Source organism: Protomyctophum parallelum (assembly GCF_964188405.1).
Source record: "Protomyctophum parallelum genome assembly, chromosome: 20".
NCBI lineage: Eukaryota > Metazoa > Chordata > Actinopteri > Myctophiformes > Myctophidae > Protomyctophum > Protomyctophum parallelum.
Window position 1 is genome coordinate 43,072,432 of NC_139718.1, and position 20,126 is coordinate 43,092,557.

At 45.1% G+C, this 20,126-nt stretch overlaps 1 protein-coding gene across 3 annotated transcripts in view; it reads right to left on the bottom strand.

The window, feature by feature from the left end:
• ldlrap1b (low density lipoprotein receptor adaptor protein 1b) overlaps window positions 1–20,126 on the bottom strand; it is a 113,743-nt gene that overhangs the window by 43,415 nt on the left and 50,202 nt on the right. For all 3 annotated transcript variants that reach the window (XR_014570867.1, XM_083792314.1, XM_083792315.1), the window contains exons 2-4: window positions 10,298–10,440; window positions 5,745–5,857; window positions 96–210 (exon numbers count right to left, since the gene is read on the bottom strand). Coding sequence is in view for 2 of the 3 variants with exons in the window: in XM_083792314.1 (XP_083648440.1) it covers window positions 96–210; window positions 5,745–5,857; window positions 10,298–10,440 (371 nt within the window). In the remaining variant the exon portion in view is untranslated. The remainder of the gene's footprint in view (window positions 1–95; window positions 211–5,744; window positions 5,858–10,297; window positions 10,441–20,126) is intronic.

A 20,126-nucleotide genomic window follows, 5' to 3' on the forward strand; every position in this document is an offset into this window, starting at 1 on the left:
TGCACAGACAGTAGGCATACATGGGTAGAGACGTATCATATGTTGTATCATATATATCATAATTATATCATATATAATATCAGATGTTGACTTACCACTTTCCTCTTTGTGCAGAGGAAGGCGTGACACTCGAGAGTCTCATTCTGTTGGCTCTGGACAATGTAGGCAAACACTTTATCGTGCATCTTGTCTGCCGTGCAGTACGATATTCTGAAAGGGAAACACATGCAACGAGTTTTTTTCACTTTTTTCTCTCCAATAAAAGAGAGCCGTCACAGATGAAGCAGCGAGCAGGCCAAAACGGGCAACTTAATTTCAAGGCCTTAACCCATTCTGACCCGAGATCAGATTCATACGAAGGTTTCCACTGGACACACACTGTTCTGATTGACCCATTCTGACCTGAGATCAGATTCTATAAAAATGTCAGTCGTTCTTCGTTTTTTCAAAAACATAGCAGACCTACAAGCTCGTATCGCGCCACTCGGTGGCGCGATACGAGCTTGTAGATCTGCTATTTTTTCAATAGCTAAAGCATAACATGATGCCGACATCAAAATGGGTGCCCGGTCAGCATGGGTTAAGTGAGCTGACGAATCAGACTTTGTCCGTTCCACTTCTCCAAACATAAATAAAATGACCAAATCAAGCAACGGTACGGTCTCATGGTGCGTTCACACTCGCGGCGACAAAGCAAACAGGCTACAAGTCCATTTTCAATGGAAGCCAGTGGCATTAAGTCACATAAAGCGACGCCCGACTCTCGGCCGCAAAACATGACAGGCGTGACGTGCCACGACTTAAAAGTTAAGCTGGCCTCGGCTTTCTTCACAGCTGCAATGACGCAGTGAAGCATCAATCAATGACATGTTTTTTTGTTTCACCATTGCCGTCAACTCCCCACAATTGCTGAAAGAAAAAAGAAAATCTTGCCCGTTAACCAGTTTCCCTGTGCAATTTAACCCTGTGCATTTCATTCACACGGTGTTTGGCTTGAGCAAAACCTCAACGCAAGACTCTGCAGAAATATAGCTGGGGGGACCTGACTCCCTTTAGAGTCTAAAAGTGCAGGCAAATACATTGTAATTTGCAGGCCGAGCAAACACAATTTCTAAGAGACGGAGTAAAATGTGCAAACGAGGCTATGCAATTGTCAGCCTTTGCTTTCATTGCACACTCGTAATGGAGGGAGGTGCAGGATTATTTGTTTCGCGTGACTTTTCCAATCTCAAGTCCAAAAACGACAGAGTTGGCAATCTCACTTCTCAGCATGTCATGTCAGGTACAGGGTCTGAACAAGAAATGTTGTTAAAAGGAAAAAAAAGGTGTTGTTGGTGACTGGGGTTCGCTTTCCTCTTTTACACTTCCCGCATTTGGCCGCGCTTGCTCTATTCAGGAGCTGCCAGGGGAAAGGGGGGCTGTAGCGACACCTATACAGGTTGGTTGGGAACAGAACAGGGAGGTATAGCGTGTTCCTCCACATGCCTTATACATGTGTCCTCGTGCTGAAACGCCTCACCGTCCCTGTGACTCACTCCATGTGTATCAGAGGACACGTGTGTGTTGTCTGCCTAATCCCCAGAACAGTAGCAGTGACAGGAATTATATACACGTTGGGAGGGAGGTGTTATACTGACTAAAGTAGGCACAAAACAACGAAGAAAATTGCTCCAGGATAGCATGTGTGACCAATCGCGTCGTCATCCTGAGAGAGTGAGACCTACAGTCAAAGTGACGGCGTTCATTGGCCAGTCGTGTGCAGGGGGCGACGCAGAGAGACAGCTGAAGGCCACAATGAATGCCATCTTAGTTAGTTAGTAGCCTTGCCGAGCCATGAGGCCCATAGGGGGCAAGGAGTCTATCTCCTGTTTCTGTAGCCATGAGGCCCATAGGGGGCAAGGAGCCTATCTCCTGTTTCTGTAGCGTGAGGCAGCTCGATGTACAAGTACACCCCCTGGACATGACGCTAGTATGTCGCAGGGACTTACACCCCCCAATCCAACCCTTGATGCTGAGTATCAAGCAGGGAGGGCACTGGGTCCCATTTTTAGAGTCTTTGGTATGACCCGGCCGGGGATCGAACCCTCGACCTCCCAGTCACAGGGCGGACACTCTAACCACAAGGCCACTGAACTGGTCAGCAGCCATCTGCCATTCCGTTTCCCCCCCGAAGCACTTTCCCACATTCCTCTCTGGGACGATGAGACAAACGTTAACTAATGACTGAGGGATGTAAAAATGTCGCGAGGTGTAAAAACAAAAAGAAAGGAATAAGAGTTTTGGGGGACTTCTATAAAAAAAGATACGCCCCGGCTGCGCTCTGTGCAACGCAGCGGAGTTTTACGACAGAACTCTGGAGAGAGAGAGAGAGAGAGAGAAAGAGAGCGCGCGCGTCTGTAAATTGGGTGTCTCTAGGCAAAATCCATTTCGTTTACAGCTCGTCCATCTTCTGAGCGAGCAGATGCTTAGAGAGGAGAGGCCTGGGAGCCCCCGGTGGCGGCCGACCGCTTTATGTTTTAGCACGGCGCTGAGGTCACGGCTGGACGCACCTCACGTCTGTGGCCTTTTCGTTGCCGCGTGAGAAGCCGCGTGATTCGTCGTGACACGTTTCCCCCGCCTCTTGTTCCCCCCATTCCACTCGAGGGCCGTTTGAGAGAGAAGCACTCAATTTAGTGGAGATTCCATTCCAATCGGAAATTGCCGCTCCGGTGATGCGAAGGAACGATATGGAAAGCGGACATGGCTGTGGAATTAATTAACCTACATGAACGCTACAGCGTCCTCGTTATGTGGGCGAATGTTCAGTGGAAACCTACATGGCGACCTATACAAGGCTACAAGCGTATGGGCTTGTAGATCGGCTATTTTCAGCGTTTTGGTGCATTGGACCAAACATAGGGCCCGGCGGGACCCTGCATGCTCAACTAAGTATACATGTGTTTAAGTTGTTGATTTGCATTTGACAAATCTTTGCAAGCCAGCTTGGGAATGATAACACCACGCAGGAGACGACATCTGCAAAGCACGTGGATGGAAAAACAAAACAAAAAACAAGGGACTCCAAAAACAGATACTCGCCGCATTCCAAGTTACATTCCGATTTGACGCACGGGAGACATGAAATATGATCAGTAGTGAGACAACTCTTGGAAGGAAGACACGACAGAACTGGCTGCTCTGCATCTGCTGGAAGAATTAATTAAGACTTGGGGGGCCTACTCCCACCGGATTGAATTACCGTATCATCCTCCCCGATACTGTACTCCCGAACATGGAATCTTTTCGTAAAGTGAGTCAAGCTGGGCTTAGACCGAGTCACTCATGAGTGAGGAGGGGGTGACAAGTCTTCATTAGCAAGCTGTGGCAGGCATAGGAAAGGCGCAAACGTTTTATCTGTTAATAAGTTACAGGAAAAAACTGAGTGGTGCAACTCCCCTCTCTCTCCTCTCTCTCATATTAGCAGGCAACAGCGCAGCACTAATACTCTCTCTCTCTCTCCGTTTCTGGCAAACAGCGCCCCTACTGGTACTCAGTCATACTCGTGCTCATTAATACTATACATAGGTGTACAGTACACGGACATTGCTGTTCCTTGGAGTGGTTGCGCGACTCAAAAAGGTGTTTTATTGTGCGTCTGTGTGTCAGCCTGTGAGCTCATAATCGAGGTGAAAGCTCGGACAAACAGCTGTTCATTGCGGGACTCCAGAGTAGAGTTTGGGAGACGGATGAGAGGTGCGGTGGATGCACAGTCACACGCTCGCGCTCATGCGCTCGCGCTCGTGCGCAAGCCAGACACATCTCCCCCAACGCCCTGAGCCTTCTATAGCCCATTCAGGCCCGGGAACCCCCTTTTGGCGTTTTTAAGCATTTACGTTATACTTTAGCCATTGACAAACAGCAGATCTACAAGGTCATGGCGCGGCACTCGGTGCGCTTGTAGATCGGCTATTTTTGAAAAGTCGTGAAGATGCTTTCACGACTTGCTTCATATTTTGAGATGGGGGTCTGCGGCCAATTAGTATAAAAAGGTAGGTGGCTAGCGCACATCCAGTTCCTGTCTGGTGCTGGACTAAGGTAAGTAGAGTGAAGAGAGGAGAGTCCGCACACAGGTTTGCCCTTTATTCAATATCAATACACCATAAATAAGACACAACGTTTGGGCCGTGAACGGCCTTCATCAGGTGATAATCGGCTGTTATATGTGACAACTCCCTTTTAACCCATTCTGACCCGAGATCAGATTCACACGAGGTTTCCACTGGACACACACACTGGTCTGATTAACCCATTCTGACCTGAGATCAGATTCTAAAAATGTCAGTCGTTCTTCGATTTTTCAAAAAAATAGCAGACCTACAAGCTCATATCGCGCCACTCGGTGGCGCGATATGAGCTTGTAGATCTGCTATTTTTAAATAGCTAAAGCACGACATGATGCCGACACCAAAATGGGTTGCCCGCCCAGAATGGGTTTAAACCCAGTCGTCACATCACGTGACTGATGACGACTGCATGGGCAGGTGATTCACTAACACCAATAAGTGACATGACAATAAATATAACAATATATATATATGAACATGAATGATCACCACGGCAAGTAAAATTACAATAAGGCAACACAGTTTCAAAGAACAGTTTCATTAAAACTTGCTGGTTTTTTTTGCTTGTTTACAGACTGTTTTAGTAATTTTTATATATTTTTTATATATTTGAGATTTTGCTCTTTTTTTTTTTTTTTTTTGATTTAAGATTTTAAAAAGCTTTTGGTACCAAAAGTAGTTTACAGTTTGGCAATCTGCTCCAAAATAGTATTAGTCAGTCAGAACATCACCTGATGAAGGCCGTTGCACGGCCTTCATTTATCTTATTTATGGTGTATTGAATAAAAAGCAAAACACCTTGGAGCAAACCTGTGTGCGGACTCTCTCCTCTCTCTTCACGGTCTGCGGCCAATCACATATCATTTTTGGGGTCCTTGACATGAAAAAGGTTGAGAACCACTGACACGGAAACTTCAGAAACTAAAGATTTAGAAGACTTTTTTTATTTATTTTTTTAGAATCGGCCTCAGGTCTAAATGGGCTAGAGATAGATGAGGTTCGAGAGCAAAGGGGGGGGGGGGTGGGGGACAACTTGTGTTATATTGCAGGGTGAAAAAGACCAGTCGAGTGTGATGGACCAGGCCAGACCAGAACCATGAATAACCCATTCTGAACGGGAACCCATTTTGGCATCAGCATCATGTTATGCTTTAGCCATTGAAAAATAGCAGATCTACAAGCTCATAGCGCGCCACCGAGTGGCCGCGCTACGAGCTTGTAGGTCTGCTATTTTTGAAAAATCGAAGAACGACTGACATTTTTTTTTTAATCTGATCTCAGGTCAGAATGGGTTAATTGCGAACGCAGTGAGCCACTTACTATGACAGCAAGGGCTGAATGTCTGTGTGTCTGTCCCGCTGTTACACCACCCCGCCCGCCACCAGAGGGCGCAGCTGTAGCACACACACACACACACAGGGCGCAGCTGTAGCACACACACACACACACACACAGGGCGCAGCTGTAGCACACACACACACACACAAACCACACACACACGAGCTGCGTTCGCTTCCCGCGTTTTGCGCGTCTTACTTGTCAGACCAGTGTGTGTGTGTGTCCAGTGGAAACCTCGTATATGAATCTGATCTCAGGTCAGAATGGGATAATGGTGAAAAGGAGGAGGAGACAAAGACTGACCTGTATATGGAGATGTTTTCTATCAGCTGGTTGGAGGCACTGTCGTACAGGATGATTCCCCGTGGGAAACCGTTAACAGTCACTTTCTGGAGCTTCTTGCCACTGGCTTTGGCCTGCGAGAGAGAGAGAGAGAGAGGAGGGGGAGAGAGAGAGAGAGAGAGAGAGTCCAGGTGAGTGCGTGCGAGCGCGTGTGCACTGAAGGTGCTGGAAGGACAATTTACAATTTAGGCATTTAGCAGACGCTCTTAATCCAGAGCGACTTACATTAAGCAGGAACAAAAAAGCATGGAATGAAGGAATGGGGGTACTTAGTGTGTCTGTACTTAGTGTGTCTGTGTCTACGTCTGTGTCTGTGTCTGTGTGTGTGTGTGTGTGTGTGTGAGTGAGTGAGTGAGTGAGTGAGTGAGAGAGAGAGAGAGACTGAGGGTTAGACAAGCCATAGCCTCGATACCCAGGCTTTCATTTCGTCCGCGCGATGAAATGAAAAGCCTGGATTTTTATGCATGCAGCTGCACTGGTCTAAAAAAGTGGGAGTCAGCCCTTTCCGCGTATAGGCGTCGCTCCAAATGATGCGAACGTCAGGGCTCCGAGCGGTGTGTGTTGCACCCTCAAAATAAACACCGTGAGGAGACCATTATACCGGTGGAACTTCAAACGAGGCTATATGCGAGGAAAATGAGGAGAACGGCTGAGGAACACACCACACCGTCTAAGGAAAAAGACTCTGCCGACTCTGTGGAAATCACTCCACTCCGTGATAAAAAGCGTGTTTATACTCCAGCAACCAGTGGTTTCTGCTTCTGGTCGACACAATAAAACAGTGCTGCACTGGGGGGGGGGGGGGGGGGGGGGGGCTATCAACATATCCAATGCCATCATCATAATCTAATGTCAATTCCAGCTATAAGACCTGGCATCATGAAATGGAGGCAGTCCATCATCAAAAACCCCGAATGAAAGTGCAAACACGCGCGCACACAACAAAGTTGCACACAATCGACGTCCCGTCATTCGGACATCCATCAAGCGGGACATGGAAAACAAACTTCCCACATCGACCGAAAGAGACGTAAAGCCATTCTGACCTGAGATCAGATTCACACGCGGTTTCCACTGGACACACACTGGTTCTGATGAACCCATTCTGACCTGAGATCAGATTCTAGAAATGTCAGTCGCTCTTCGATTTTTCAAAAATAGCAGACCTAATAACAAGCTTGTATCGCGCCACTCGGTGGCGCGATATGAGCTTGTAGATCTGCTATTTTTCAATAGATAAAGCATAACAAGATGCTGACACCAAAATGGGTGCCCGGTCAGAATGGGTTAAAGCCAAGCAGAAGTTTATTAGTTTGTTTTTTCTTTCCATACAAAACATTCGTAGTTCATCAGTTTTTTCTTTTTCTTATTCTGGAAAAGAAAAAGGGTATAGACTGATGCCTAGGCTTATTACGTCTACCATTTTGTCCATTAAATAAAAATTTAGAAAATGAAAATATACATGTACATCCCTTTTACAGGGTCCTCAAACAACATTTCTACAGAACAGTGCAACATTCAATTACTTTGTTTTTCTTTTTTTTCTGGAAAAAAAAGCAACATAATATATCAATCCGTGACAAACTTATATCACCCCTCAATCTCGATCATACAGTCAAAACAAGCATCTACAAATGAAAGAATAGTCTGCACCCTCAGATTAAACACTACCGAGATATTATATTTCACTTTGACTTTGTGTGTCCTGATTTTAACACTTTTAACCTGGTATTTTGGGCATGTCATAATAGGCAAAAGAATAAAATAAAACGGTTCAGTTTGCTGTGTTTTATGTGATTCATGTGTCCGCCTGTTATGCTTTGCTTGTAAACCAAATCGCCCTGCGGGGACAAACAAATAAATGAACCTGAACCTGTTCATGCATTTACTTTTTATCTATCAAAAGCTTGTTTTATTTATTTGTGTCATCTGAGATTCTGGCGTCGGTCGGGCTCCAGATTAAAAAAAAAGGTCCAAGTGTGGATTAACGTGACGGAGAGTGTTTGTCTTCCGACCTCGCTAAAACATGACTCCGCGCGACATCCGATACGAGAGGTTAAAAATATCACCCTCGTCATTCAGCAGCTCCGTGCACCGTCCTCCTCCTCCTCTCACATGGCCATCGAGGACGGACAGCCGAAAAGTGATTATAGGCCCCTGCAGGGAGCTCCTCTCTCCCCCATGGCGGTGTCCTCTGGCCCCCCGTTGTCCTGTGTCGTCGGCCCCCCCGTCCCCCTCCGTCCCGTCCCACTGCCTCTTAAACCATTCTGACATGAGATCAGATTCATACGAGGTTTCCGCCGGACACACACTGGTCTGATGAACCCATTCTGACCCGAGATCAGATTCTAAAAATGTCAGTCGCTCTTCGATTATTCAAAAAATAGCAGACCTACAAGCTCGTATCGCGCCACTCGGTGGCGCGATATGAGCTTGTAGATCTGCTATTTTTCAATAGGTAAAGCACGACATGATGCTAACACCGAAATGGGTTCCCGTTCAGAATGGGTTAACTTCATTAGGCTCCAGAGCTGCCAGATCTAATACCAATAAGCCTTTTCCACCGTGATGGAGCGCAGCCTTGCCACACACACCGAAGCGAACGGCGGCGGCGGCTGGCGGCGGCGGCGTCCTCCACACTAATTGTGTCCTCGTCCCTTAAATGCCAGCCCTGGCCCGGAGGAGAGAGAGAGAGAGAGAGAGAGAGACACTCGCTTTTCACCCGAGTGGTGTCATTCAGGTCACGGCAGAGGGAAAACGACCACACGACTCGTTTCGTTTGTTTGGTTTGGAGTCAAGAGGGTGTTGAGAAAAATAAATGAAAATATTTATATATATATATATATATATATATATATATATATATATATATATATATATATATATATATGAACCATGTCCAAAATATGCCTGTGGGAACTCTGGGCTCCATTTTCGTCATCGCTAAACCCCTTAGACGTAAACTTAACCGTTTTTTTTTACTGTTTGAAAAACATTTTTTAATAGTTCAACTAGCCAATCTACATTGACACGTTGTGAGCTTGTAGACATTCAAAAATGTTTTGCAAAAAATAGTAAAAAAAAAAAAAAGGCAAAGAAGTTTGACGAAAACGGAGCCCTCCGACTCTGACTCTCTAGCTCTCCACCTGTGTCTCTCTCTGAACCGGGCCGTCAGATTATCGTCCAGAACCATGACTAGTAGTGCAGAGTGGATCGGATTATGGGATGTACGGGGCGGGTCATCTAGGCATGCATTAATCATGATAACCCATTTTGGGAAGGAACCCGTTTTGGTGTCAGCATCACGTTATGCTTTAGCTATTGAAAAATAGCAGATCTACAAGCTCATAGCGCGCCACCGAGTGGCGCGCTACGAGCTTGTAGGTCTGCTATTTTTGAAAAACCCGAAGAACGACTGACACAGAAACACAGCTTTTTCAGAAAACTGTCAGGATGTGGAAGACATTTTTTTAGAATCTGATCTCAGGTCAAAATGGGTCAAAAGAACCAATTAATTACCTCAGTTATTTTGACAAGCCCTATATTATTATTATTTTCTCATCGATAGATTCCAGTAGACCGAAATGGGGATAGAGAGAGAAGGGAAGTGACACACACGCAGCAAAGGTCGTCGGGGGAGTCGACCCCTGAACGCCGTCGCGCTGCATCAGCAGCCTATAGGCGCCCCGACAGACCGCTATAGCCTAGTCGACCCGCGGCAGAAAAAAAAAAAACACATCATGTCACCGAGAGAAAATATCCGTTGTGTTTTTCTATGATTGGTTTCTCGGCGTCGCTGTGTTTTGGCGACAGGTCTTTGACGGCGTATGTTTTGATTTGGAGTGCAAGGTGTGTGTGTGTGTGTGTGTGTGTGTGTGTGTGTGTGTGTGTGTGTCAGTGGTGGAAAAAGTACTCAATTGTTTTACTTAAGTAAAAGTACCAATACTGCAATTTAGAACTACTCCTTTACAAGTAAAAGTACGGAATTGAAAATGTACTTGAGTAAAAGTGCAAAAGTATCGGCATCAAAATGTACTTAAAGTACTAAAAGTAAAAGTACCCATATTGCAGAATGTCCCACTTGACAAGTTCAAAATGTGTACAAAGTCTATTGAAAATAGCCGATCTACAAGCTCACAATGCGTCGCAACGCGACGCATTGTGAGCTTGTAGATCGGCTATTTTCAAATGGCCAAAATGTATTGGGTTGAAGTGGTTAATGTATGTTTTCTAATCAAAATTAAAATCACCAAAGTAACTACAGTTTTCAAATAATTGTAGTGGAGTAAAAGTACAAATGTTGGCTCTGAGATGTAGTGGAGTAGAAGTAAAAGTACTGAAAATTGGAAATACTCAAGTAAAGCACAAATACCTCAAAATTGTACTTAAGTACAGTACTTAAGTAAAAGTACTTAGTTACTTTCCACCACTGGTGTGTGTGTGTGTGTGTGTGTGTGTGTGTGTGTTGTGTGTGTGTGTGTGTGTGTGCGTGCGTGCCTGCGTGCGTGTCTCACCGTGGCCACTATCCTCTTGACGGCGGCAGCGGACAGCTCCTCTCCTTTGGGCTGCTCCACCAGTGTGACTCCCAGGTACTTGAGCTGGAACACCATGCCTTCCAGGAGCGTTTCCCTCGTGTCCGTCCAGTTCTCTGGGAGCTCTGTGGAAGAGAAGAGAAGAAAAGACTCTTAGATCTTTTTACACAGACACAGACACACAGCAGCTCAGTGGCCTTGTGGTTAGAGTGTCCGCCCTGCAGACTGGGAGGTCGGGGGTTCGATCCCCGGCCGGGTCATACCAAAGACTCTAAAAAATGGGACCCAGTGCCCTCCCTGCTTGACACTCAGCATCAAGGGTTGGATTGTGGGTAAGTCCCTGTGACATACTAGCGTCATGTCCACACACCACACACACACACACACACACACTTCCCGTCTGTCAAAAAAATTGATTTCAGAATTCTACTGTTTTTGTTTATAAAGCAGTTTTACTATGCACCACGTCCGGAAACAAACTCCCAGAAAACAGAGTTGTGCGCTACAGCTGTTGTTTTATTAATTATTTGTAGTTGCATTTAACCCATTCTGGTGTTGGCATCATGTTATGCTTTAGCTATTGAAAAATAGCAGATCTACAAGCTCATATCGCGCCACCGAGTGGCGCGATACGAGCTTGTAGGTCTGCTATTTTTGAAAGAAATCGAAGAACGACTGACATTTTTAGAATCTGATCTCAGGTCAGAATGGGTTCGTCAGACCAGTGTGTGTCCAGTGGAAATCTCGTATGAATCTGATCTCAGGTCAGAATGGGTTAAATGCCCTTGTATAATGTCTTTCTCTTGCACTTAGTGGCCTTAGTGTCGTGTGTAAATCATGATGAATTGCCCGAGCTGAATAAACTTGCCTTGGAAGTAAATTCTGGCTACCGTAAATAAATAAAAAAACAACACAACACCAACAAAACAAAACAGTCAAAGAGCCTGCTAGCAGCCACTAGCTATAGCAGGAAGGCCACCGAAGTCAAACATCTTAGCCCATTCTGACCTGAGATCAGATTCATACGAGGTTTCCACTGGACACACGCTGGTCTGACGAACCCATTCTGACCTGAGATCAGATTCTAAAAAATGTCAGTCGTTCTTCGATTTTTCAAAAAATAGCAGACCTACAAGCTCGTATCGCGCCACTCGGTGGCGCGATATGAGCTTGTAGATCTGCTATTTTTCAATAGGTAAAGCATAACATGATGCCGACACCAAAATGGGTGCACGGTCAGAATGGGTTAGGCTTCATCTCCCGGGCAGCATAAAAGGTGCACAGCCAAAATAATTATACTCCAGATAAGCAGTAGGGGGGCAAGAGACTAAAATGTTGAGGTTCTCTCTGGGAGTAACAAGGATGGATAAGGATCAGGAACGAGTACATCAGAGCAGGGGATGGCAGCGCATGCCAGACGTTTTGCAGATAAAGCCAGAGAGAGAGAGGCCAGACTGAGATGGTTTGGACACGTCGTACACAGGAGGAGGGATAGTGTAGTATATTGGGCAGAAGGATGCCGAGGTTAGAACTGCCAGGAAGACCAAAAGAGAATGATTTATGGACATAGTGAAAGAAGTGGACATGGCGTTAGTTGGTGTGAGAGGAGAAGAGGAGGCAGAGGACAGGGTGAGATGGGAGGCAGATGACCCGCTGCTATGGCGACCCCCTTGAAGGGAAACACTGAGAGGAAAAGACGTTCTACAGTGGCCGGCGCGGAAAACCTTGTGTATGTCTTCACTGTAATATAAGAAGCCAGTACAAACGCCGGCGCCAACTGTTTTTGGAATATGACAAAGCACTTGAAATTGCAGCCCTTCATGTACAGCTCAATGCATGGGCTGAAGGACTCCTCTCCTCATACTCGACTCACTGCCACGACTTTCCTGTCACTCCAAAGTAAAAGCTGCCAACAAAGCAGAAAAAAAAGCGCTTGTGACATGGCGGCAAAGCTTTTATTGTGGTCCTGTGACATGACAAAGCTTTCATTGTGTTTCTGTTTTATAGCGTTCCATTTGCTCCTCCACCGTGTCCTCCCCGGGTGAAATCTTCACAGGTGTTCAGTGAAGCGTAATCAGGGAAGTGTAAAAACGGTGACGGAGCGTCGTCATTTCCACCCGCGGCTCCTCCGCTCACACATTCCCAAAGAGAGACAGAACGCGTGTTCCGTCTCGGTTCTGGGGGAGAAGGGGGGGGGGGGGCTCAGAACAGCTCGCAATTCATTTCCAATGGGAGTCACAACAGATTCAATGTGCTAATTTATCCACAAGCTCTTTTTATTTTTTGTTAAAGGTATATTCAGTGATTTCACTTAATTCAAATATCACTTATTTTTTTGTTTTGTTGTGATAATCCTCTCTACTATAGAGTGTGCTGACCATATAATGAGTTCCTCCCTGTCCCCAGTTAACCCCTGGGGGTCAAAAAAAAACTTAAGTTTCGTTTTTGGCTCTCTATCCTGATTGGATGAAAGGCTTAGGTCCCAGCCAAAAAACGAAACCTAAGGTTTTTTGAGTGAAATCACTGAATATACCTTTAAATATGTAAGCACACTGCCTTGTCCTTCTACCAAGTTGGACAGCACACAGCGTACAGCACACTACTACACTACTGCTGGCCTGGGGGCTGCACACCCATGTGAACCGAGTGGTGCAACTCCCCTCTCTCTCCCCCCCCTCCCCTCCTCTCTCTCTCTCTCTCATTAGCAGGCAAAAGTGCACTGTCTCTCTCTCTCTCTCTCTGTTTCTGGCAAACAGCGCCCCTACTGGTTCCCTACTGGTACTCAAACTGGTGCTCATTAACCAACACATAGGTGAACACATAGGTGAACATCACGGACATTGCTGTTCCTTGGGAGTGGTTGCACCACTCAAAAATGTCTACAAAAAAAATATGGTGAGGCAGCTTTCTGCTTTTACGGGCCAACGGCCTGGAATAAAACTACCATTACAGCTCAGACACACACCCTCGGTAGACATTATTAAAGCTCAACTCAAGACTCACCTCTTCACTCTTGCTTTTAGTTGAATTTTAATATCCGTGTTCCTACTCTGTCCAGACTGACTTACTCCATGTTATGTTTTATTTTCTTCTACGTTTTTATGCTTTTATTTTTGACGTTCTTTGCCATTATATTGTTTTATCGTTTAAACCGTTTGCTTGTGTTTTATTGCCATTTCTATGTTCTGCCCTGTGAAGCACTTTGAGCTGCATTTATGTATGAAAGGTGCTATATAAATAAAGTTTATTATTATTATTACTAAATAGGCAGAGTACAGTACAGTCATTTTTGTTCAAAACTCATTTGAAATTCTACCCTGCACTTCACCTACAGTAGAAGTATTACTTAAAAAAAAAGAGAAAAGAATACAAACCTTTCTGTAGTGTGAGGCGATGGCATTTAGTCGGAATCTAATATTTTGGAATTTTTTCAGAATTTTTCATTTAATTTTATCAGGAGAATGCTGAAGGTCATCGTCTGCCTCTCTTCACATTGGCGGAGAGAGAGAGAGAGAGAGAGAGAGAGAGAGAGAGAGAGAGAGAGAGAGAGAGAGAGAGAGAGAGAGAGAGAGAGATAGCCCTGGGCTCCGTTTGGTGTCTGGTCACAGGACCACCGCACCGCACGAAGAGGGAGTGAAAATGAAGTAGAATAACCCATTTTGACCTGAGATCAGATCAAAAATAGCAGACCTACAAGCTCGTGGCGCGCTATGATCTTGTAGATCTGCTATTTTTCAATAGCTAAAGCATAGCATAGCATGTTTTCGTCGACTAAAACTAAGACTAAAAATGTTCGTCGACTACCTTTTTTCACCGACGAATACGAAATGGAAACTAAATAAAAACTAAGCTATGATGACTAAAACTAAGAATAAATATATTGACAATTTCGCCCAACAAATAAAGACTAGACTAAAATGTTATAGGAAGGGACTAGTGGACAAGAGATCCAGTAGGCCCATATTGTCATTTTACACTTTGTTGCATGCTGAAAATAGCCGATCTACAAGCTCAAAACGCGTCGCAGTGCAACACGTTGTCAGCAATTTTCAGTATAAAGTATAAGTATAAAAGTATAAAATCAGTCATTACTACGGCATCAAGGCCAGACTAAATACATTTTAGTCGACTAAATCAACTGTAGATTTAGCAGACTAAAGTCTTATGATATTTAGTCACCAAAACACACTAAAACATTCCAGGTGACTATAATGTGACTAAAACTAAATGAGACTATGACTAAATCTGTATTTTAGGCATACAATACACAATATCGATTTTTGGTTTTGTAACATACATCTCCAGTAGTGTAACTTAACCGAACACGCACAATACAGTAACTGTGATTCTGCGTGCGGATTCAGAATACTGAAACACAGTGCATTCTTATTAACCCATTCTGACCGGGCACCCATTTTGGTGTCGGCATCATGTTATGCTTTAGCCATTTAAAAATAGCAGATCTACAAGCTCATATCGCGCCACCGAGTGGCGCGATACGAGCTTGTAGGTCTGCTATTTTTGAAAAATCGAAGAGCGACTGACATTTTTAGAATCTGATCTCAGGTCAGAATGGGTTCATCAGACCAGTGTGTGTCCAGTGGAAACCTCCGTATGAATCTGATCTCAGGTCAGAATGGGTAAACTGATTTATTACAGGTCTGCTATTTTTGAAAAATCGAAGAGCGACTGACATTTTTAGAATCTGATCTCAGGTCAGAATGGGTCCATCAGACCAGTGTGTGTCCAGTGGAAACCTCCGTATGAATCTGATCTCAGGTCAGAATGGGTAAACTGATTTATTACTCGCGCAAGCAGAGTGCGCACGTACTGTAATCGGCCGCGTATGTCGGTGTTGTCCGTGGGCCAATGGGGGACCACCGTTCTCGATGGCGTAACAAAGGTACGTGGGTAAGAATGTACGTGGTCCGTTAAGGCTTGGTATAAAGGTCAATAACGCGTCTAAAGGATTTAGAACAGCAGTTGTAACAGACATTAGCTAGTATAGCAGTACTCGCTCGCTCTGCCTGGTGCTCGTGCGAGGTCGCAAGTTGGCACCTCGACAGAGTGCATCTCTAGTTGGGCCTACTAACGCACACATCCGTTCAAACGACACGGGACACAATTGGCACGTGTTCTGGGGGGAGGGTCGGCCTCGGGTGCCATAGCATGTAATGCTACGTACGAGTGTTGGGCAGGAGAAGTAGGACAAAGGCTACGTCTTATAACCGCGGTGTCGTTTTTAAAGGGTTGGAAAACTACACCGTTACGTCAGTCGCGGTGATGATCAGCTCATCACCGCGGACACACAGACCCATCCCTCCGTTTTTACCACCGGACAAGTCTTTTCACTCTGGAGCTATCACCCCCCAGTTCACTGATTGGTCTAGAAGTCGGGTAAACCACAGGGAGGCGGGGTCAATCCTTAAGGACATCACCGCGAGTATGTATGAGCCTTCAGTCGGATACAACAGGGGTTCTCAACGTTTTTGGGCTGGTGACCCCCCCGGAGATGCCAAATACAAATTGACTTCAACATAAATCACCAGCCAACAATAATAATTGGAACACATACAAATACATCCTTTCATAATTGTACACACACACTATAACTTCATTTCACACACACTTACACCATTATAACATCTGAAGCCTCGTGTGACTGTGCTCACATAATGAGCGTATGAGCTGTCAAATAGGCGCAAAGTGGATGTTTAACCCATTCTGAACGGGCTGGTGTCAGCATCATGTTATGCTTTAGCTATTGAAAAATAGCAGATCTACAAGCTCATATCGCGCCACCGAGTGGCGCGATACGAGCTTGTAGGTCTGCTATTTTTGAAAAATCGAAGAGCGACTGACATTTCTAGAATCTGATCTCAAGTCAGAATGGGTTCATCAGACCAGTGTGTGTCCAGTGGAAACCTCGTATGAATCTGATCTCAGGTCAGAATGGGTTAACAACTTCACTGACGAATAAATCAACTGGGGGGGGGGGGGGGGGGGGGGAAGAAAACATGGGACTTCACAAGTTCACATAACTGTAAAACTTTAGAACCACTTCATGAAGCCCTTCCTGCAGCTCATAAAATGACTTCATAAAAAAAGGACCACCACCAGACCAGATGACATGACCACAGGGCCTTTCCTGTTGACCTTTAGGGGTGAACTGAACCGCAGGACAGGGCGGCCATGTTGTTTTGGACTCTGTGGGAGTCTGTAAAAAGAGTTGTCCGTGTGTGTCCATCAGCTGTGTGTCCGGAACTAATCTAGCAAACCACTGGACCGGTCAACGCTAATGTTTTTGTTTAGTACAGGTTTTAGACTTATTTTTTTTTGTTGTTGTGTGCAGCCGGTTAACCACTTAAGCCATATACATTGTTGTATGAAAAAAGGAAATCTACAAGCTGACGGGGTTCTGGTGAGCTTGCCAGATCTGCCATTTTGGAAAATAACAGCAACGATATAACGTAACAAATGTTAAAGGTTTTTGAACTTTTGCCCAAAATAGGGACACCGGGCTTAATGTGGTTAACTCATTCTGAACGGGCACCCATTTTGGTGTCGGCATCATGTTATGCTTTAGCTATTGAAAAATAGCAGATCTACAAGCTCATATCGCGCCACCGAGTGGCGCGATACGAGCTTGTAGGTCTGCTATTTTTTTTTTAATCGAAGAACGACTGACATTTTTTAGAATCTGATCTCAGGTCAGAATGGGTTCATCAGGACCAGTGTGTGTCCGGCGGAAACCTCGTATGAATCTGATCTCAGGTCAGAACGGGTTAAACGACTAAAGACGGCAATGCTGATGCTCCAGTCAAGGCAGTGTCAAGGCGACGGGTCTGTAGGCAGAACAGCCACGCCCCGACTGTAAAAAATGCAGACCATGCGATCTAAATAACCAAGTCATGAGGACTCACGGCAAGATACTGTTTTTCAGCCGTCTGTGTCTATATATATACCAGATACTTTTCTCAGCAGCATTTCTAAATAATAGTTATCCAGGTGTCAAAGTGGCTGGTATAGGCTACTATAGTAGTGCAGATTAATGTGCCAGACTGCCGACAACAGCCAACATGCAGAATAGTATGTGTGTGGTTAGCCCATTCTGACCTGAGATCAGATTCATACGAGGTTTCCACTGGACACACACTGGTCTGATGAACCCATTCTGACCTGAGATCAGATTCTAAAAATGTCAGTCGTTCTTCGATTTTTCAAAAAATAGCAGACCTACAAGCTCGTATCGCGCCACTCGGTGGCGCGATATGAGCTTGTAGATCTGCTATTTTTCAATAGCTAAAGCATGACATGATGCTGACACCAAAATGGGCGCCCGGTCAGAATGGGTTAACCCTTCAAGACCTGAGGCCACGAAATGCCTTCTAAAACAAAGTTCTCAAACGTCTTCGTTGCCCCTCAAAGATATCCATAATTCAGAGAAATCGATAGGAGAAAAAAAACATTTTTGGAGGAACCATCCCTTTTCCCCATTTTGTTGCAAGGAGTTTCGGGCTAGTTGCATTGGTCTGTCTGGACCAATCACGACCTCCCACTCACTGTGGCCTTCTCTCCGTTTCTCTCGTGTCGGATCATGGTATATTATGGCTCAGATTCAGACATCTGTGGACGATCGAAGGAAGGAGGGTGTGAATATGGATATAAAGGCAACAAGGGGCGGTGTAGGAGGAGCTGTAGGCCAAATGCCGTCTTCAAATTCCAGAGATGGATGCTCATGGCAAACGTGCAAAATGACAGACATGATGTCAGGTCAGGGGGCTGCATAGGCCCTTTCGGGACCCTCCATAAAGCTTTTCTGAAATTTTGACGAGTTTTATGTAGGGTCCCTGTTCATGACTATATTTTCGTATGGGAATTCTGGAACGCGGACGTAAATATTCTCTCTGAGATCGTATCTGCGGCGTTTGACGTCCTTTTTTTTTGTTTGTGTTATTCTGAATTCGTGAACTTTAAGTACCTATACATCCCGCTGCGAATATCTCCTGTGGCGCGGAAGCCGTATTTTTTGTTTGACCGAATTGGTCGCTTTATTTCTTCTTGTTTGTTTACCGTTTATTGTACCGCCTCCCGGTGTGCGGATCTACAAGCTCATATCGCGCCACCGAGTGGCGCGATATGAGCTTGTAGGTCTGCTATTTTTTGAAAAATCGAAGAACGACTGACATTTTTAGAATCTGATCTCAGGTCAGAATGGGTTCATCAGACCAGTGTGTGTCCAGTGGAAAACTCGTATGAATCTGATCTCAGGTCAGAATGGGATAATATCTGCGGTAACAACAGATCAGAAACACCTATAGTAGTAAACAATCAATTCTCTTTGGCGTCACCAATCGTAGACGATCCCGTGGAGCTCGGTGCGCGGATCGTGAGACACTTTAAAAGTATAAGTACTATGGACACCAAGTTTGGGTCCATTTGTACAATCTCATATTTAAATGAATACTGCTTGGCGTCCCAGAGATAAAGCGAATCATATACAATTGTCTGTCTCATGTGGACTGATGAATGTCAAACTGGGGGTTGCAGAAATTATATATTTTATTATTTTTTGTTGATAATCACTGCTTACAATTCACAGAAATTACTCAAAGGAAAAGAAAAGGAAGCACACCTGCTCAACATTGTGAACATCACGCTTTGTTTTGTTTTGCATGTGTAAAGCATAGACTGTAAAAAATATGGACAAAGCGTTCCCCGGGTCTAACATGGACGTAAAATGAAGCCTGTTATTCCTGCACTGTAAGTCGCCATCTTTCTAGATCCGTTTGGGCCCAGCTGGCCATTGGCTGGCTCCGTTTGGGCCCAGCTGGCCATTGGCTGCCCAGACAACGAGGCGGGACTTCCCCCCCTTCTTCTCCGTTGGTTTTTATTTTGACTCGAGTGGGTGGGGACTCCCGATCATAGACTGTAACGGTAGCCACGCCCCTCAGAGCATACGCGACTTTATGGACATTTATTTTACAAATGGGACCATAATTTTCCAAAAAGAATATTATGACATTAGAAATGAGACTTTAAACTAGTGACTGGAAGCAGAAAGTATTCATGACCATGTTTATTAAGGTAATACAGTCTAGGTGAAGTTGGGCCCAAATATATGGACTTCTATGGGGCTATGGGTTTTTCTGGGTCCAGTGACAGCGCCACAACAGGCCATTATATGAACTTTCAGGAGTTTCAGGCTTCACAAAATATCTGTCTGACTGCCCCCCTGGTGTAAAGGCAGTCTGTGGACACATGCTCAAAAAGGACATGATAATGAGGCAACACAAGAATTCAGAGTTATGGAGTATAAGGACTTTACTCGAGTAAGGAGACAAACTTACATGACCTGTCATGTTGGAATCCCAAGTCTGACTCCCCGAGTTACAAAAAGGCGACAGATTTTATAGCTCACTCCCACAACGACCAAACCCTCAACATAGCTTCAAGACATTCAGCAAAATGGGATGTAACATCGTAAAACAAACGGGACCAAACCAGCACTACAGGGGTGTGTGACAGATAGAGATACTTAAGACTATTATTAAATGTTTATCTCTTAATTTCCACGACACATGCCTGGGCGAGGCAACAGACTCTGACCGACGAATGTCAAGACTGGGAGACGTGCTTCAGAGAATAGAAAGGGTGTGAGAAATGGCATGGCATACAGAAATTGTGCCAAAGTGTGCGTTTTTTCTTTTTTTTAACCGCTCAAAAGCTGACATCAACAGCCAGCTGGGGATCAGACAGCTAGCTGCCAGAGCACTGAGATCAGGTCAAGGAGAGGAGAGATTTTCGAGTT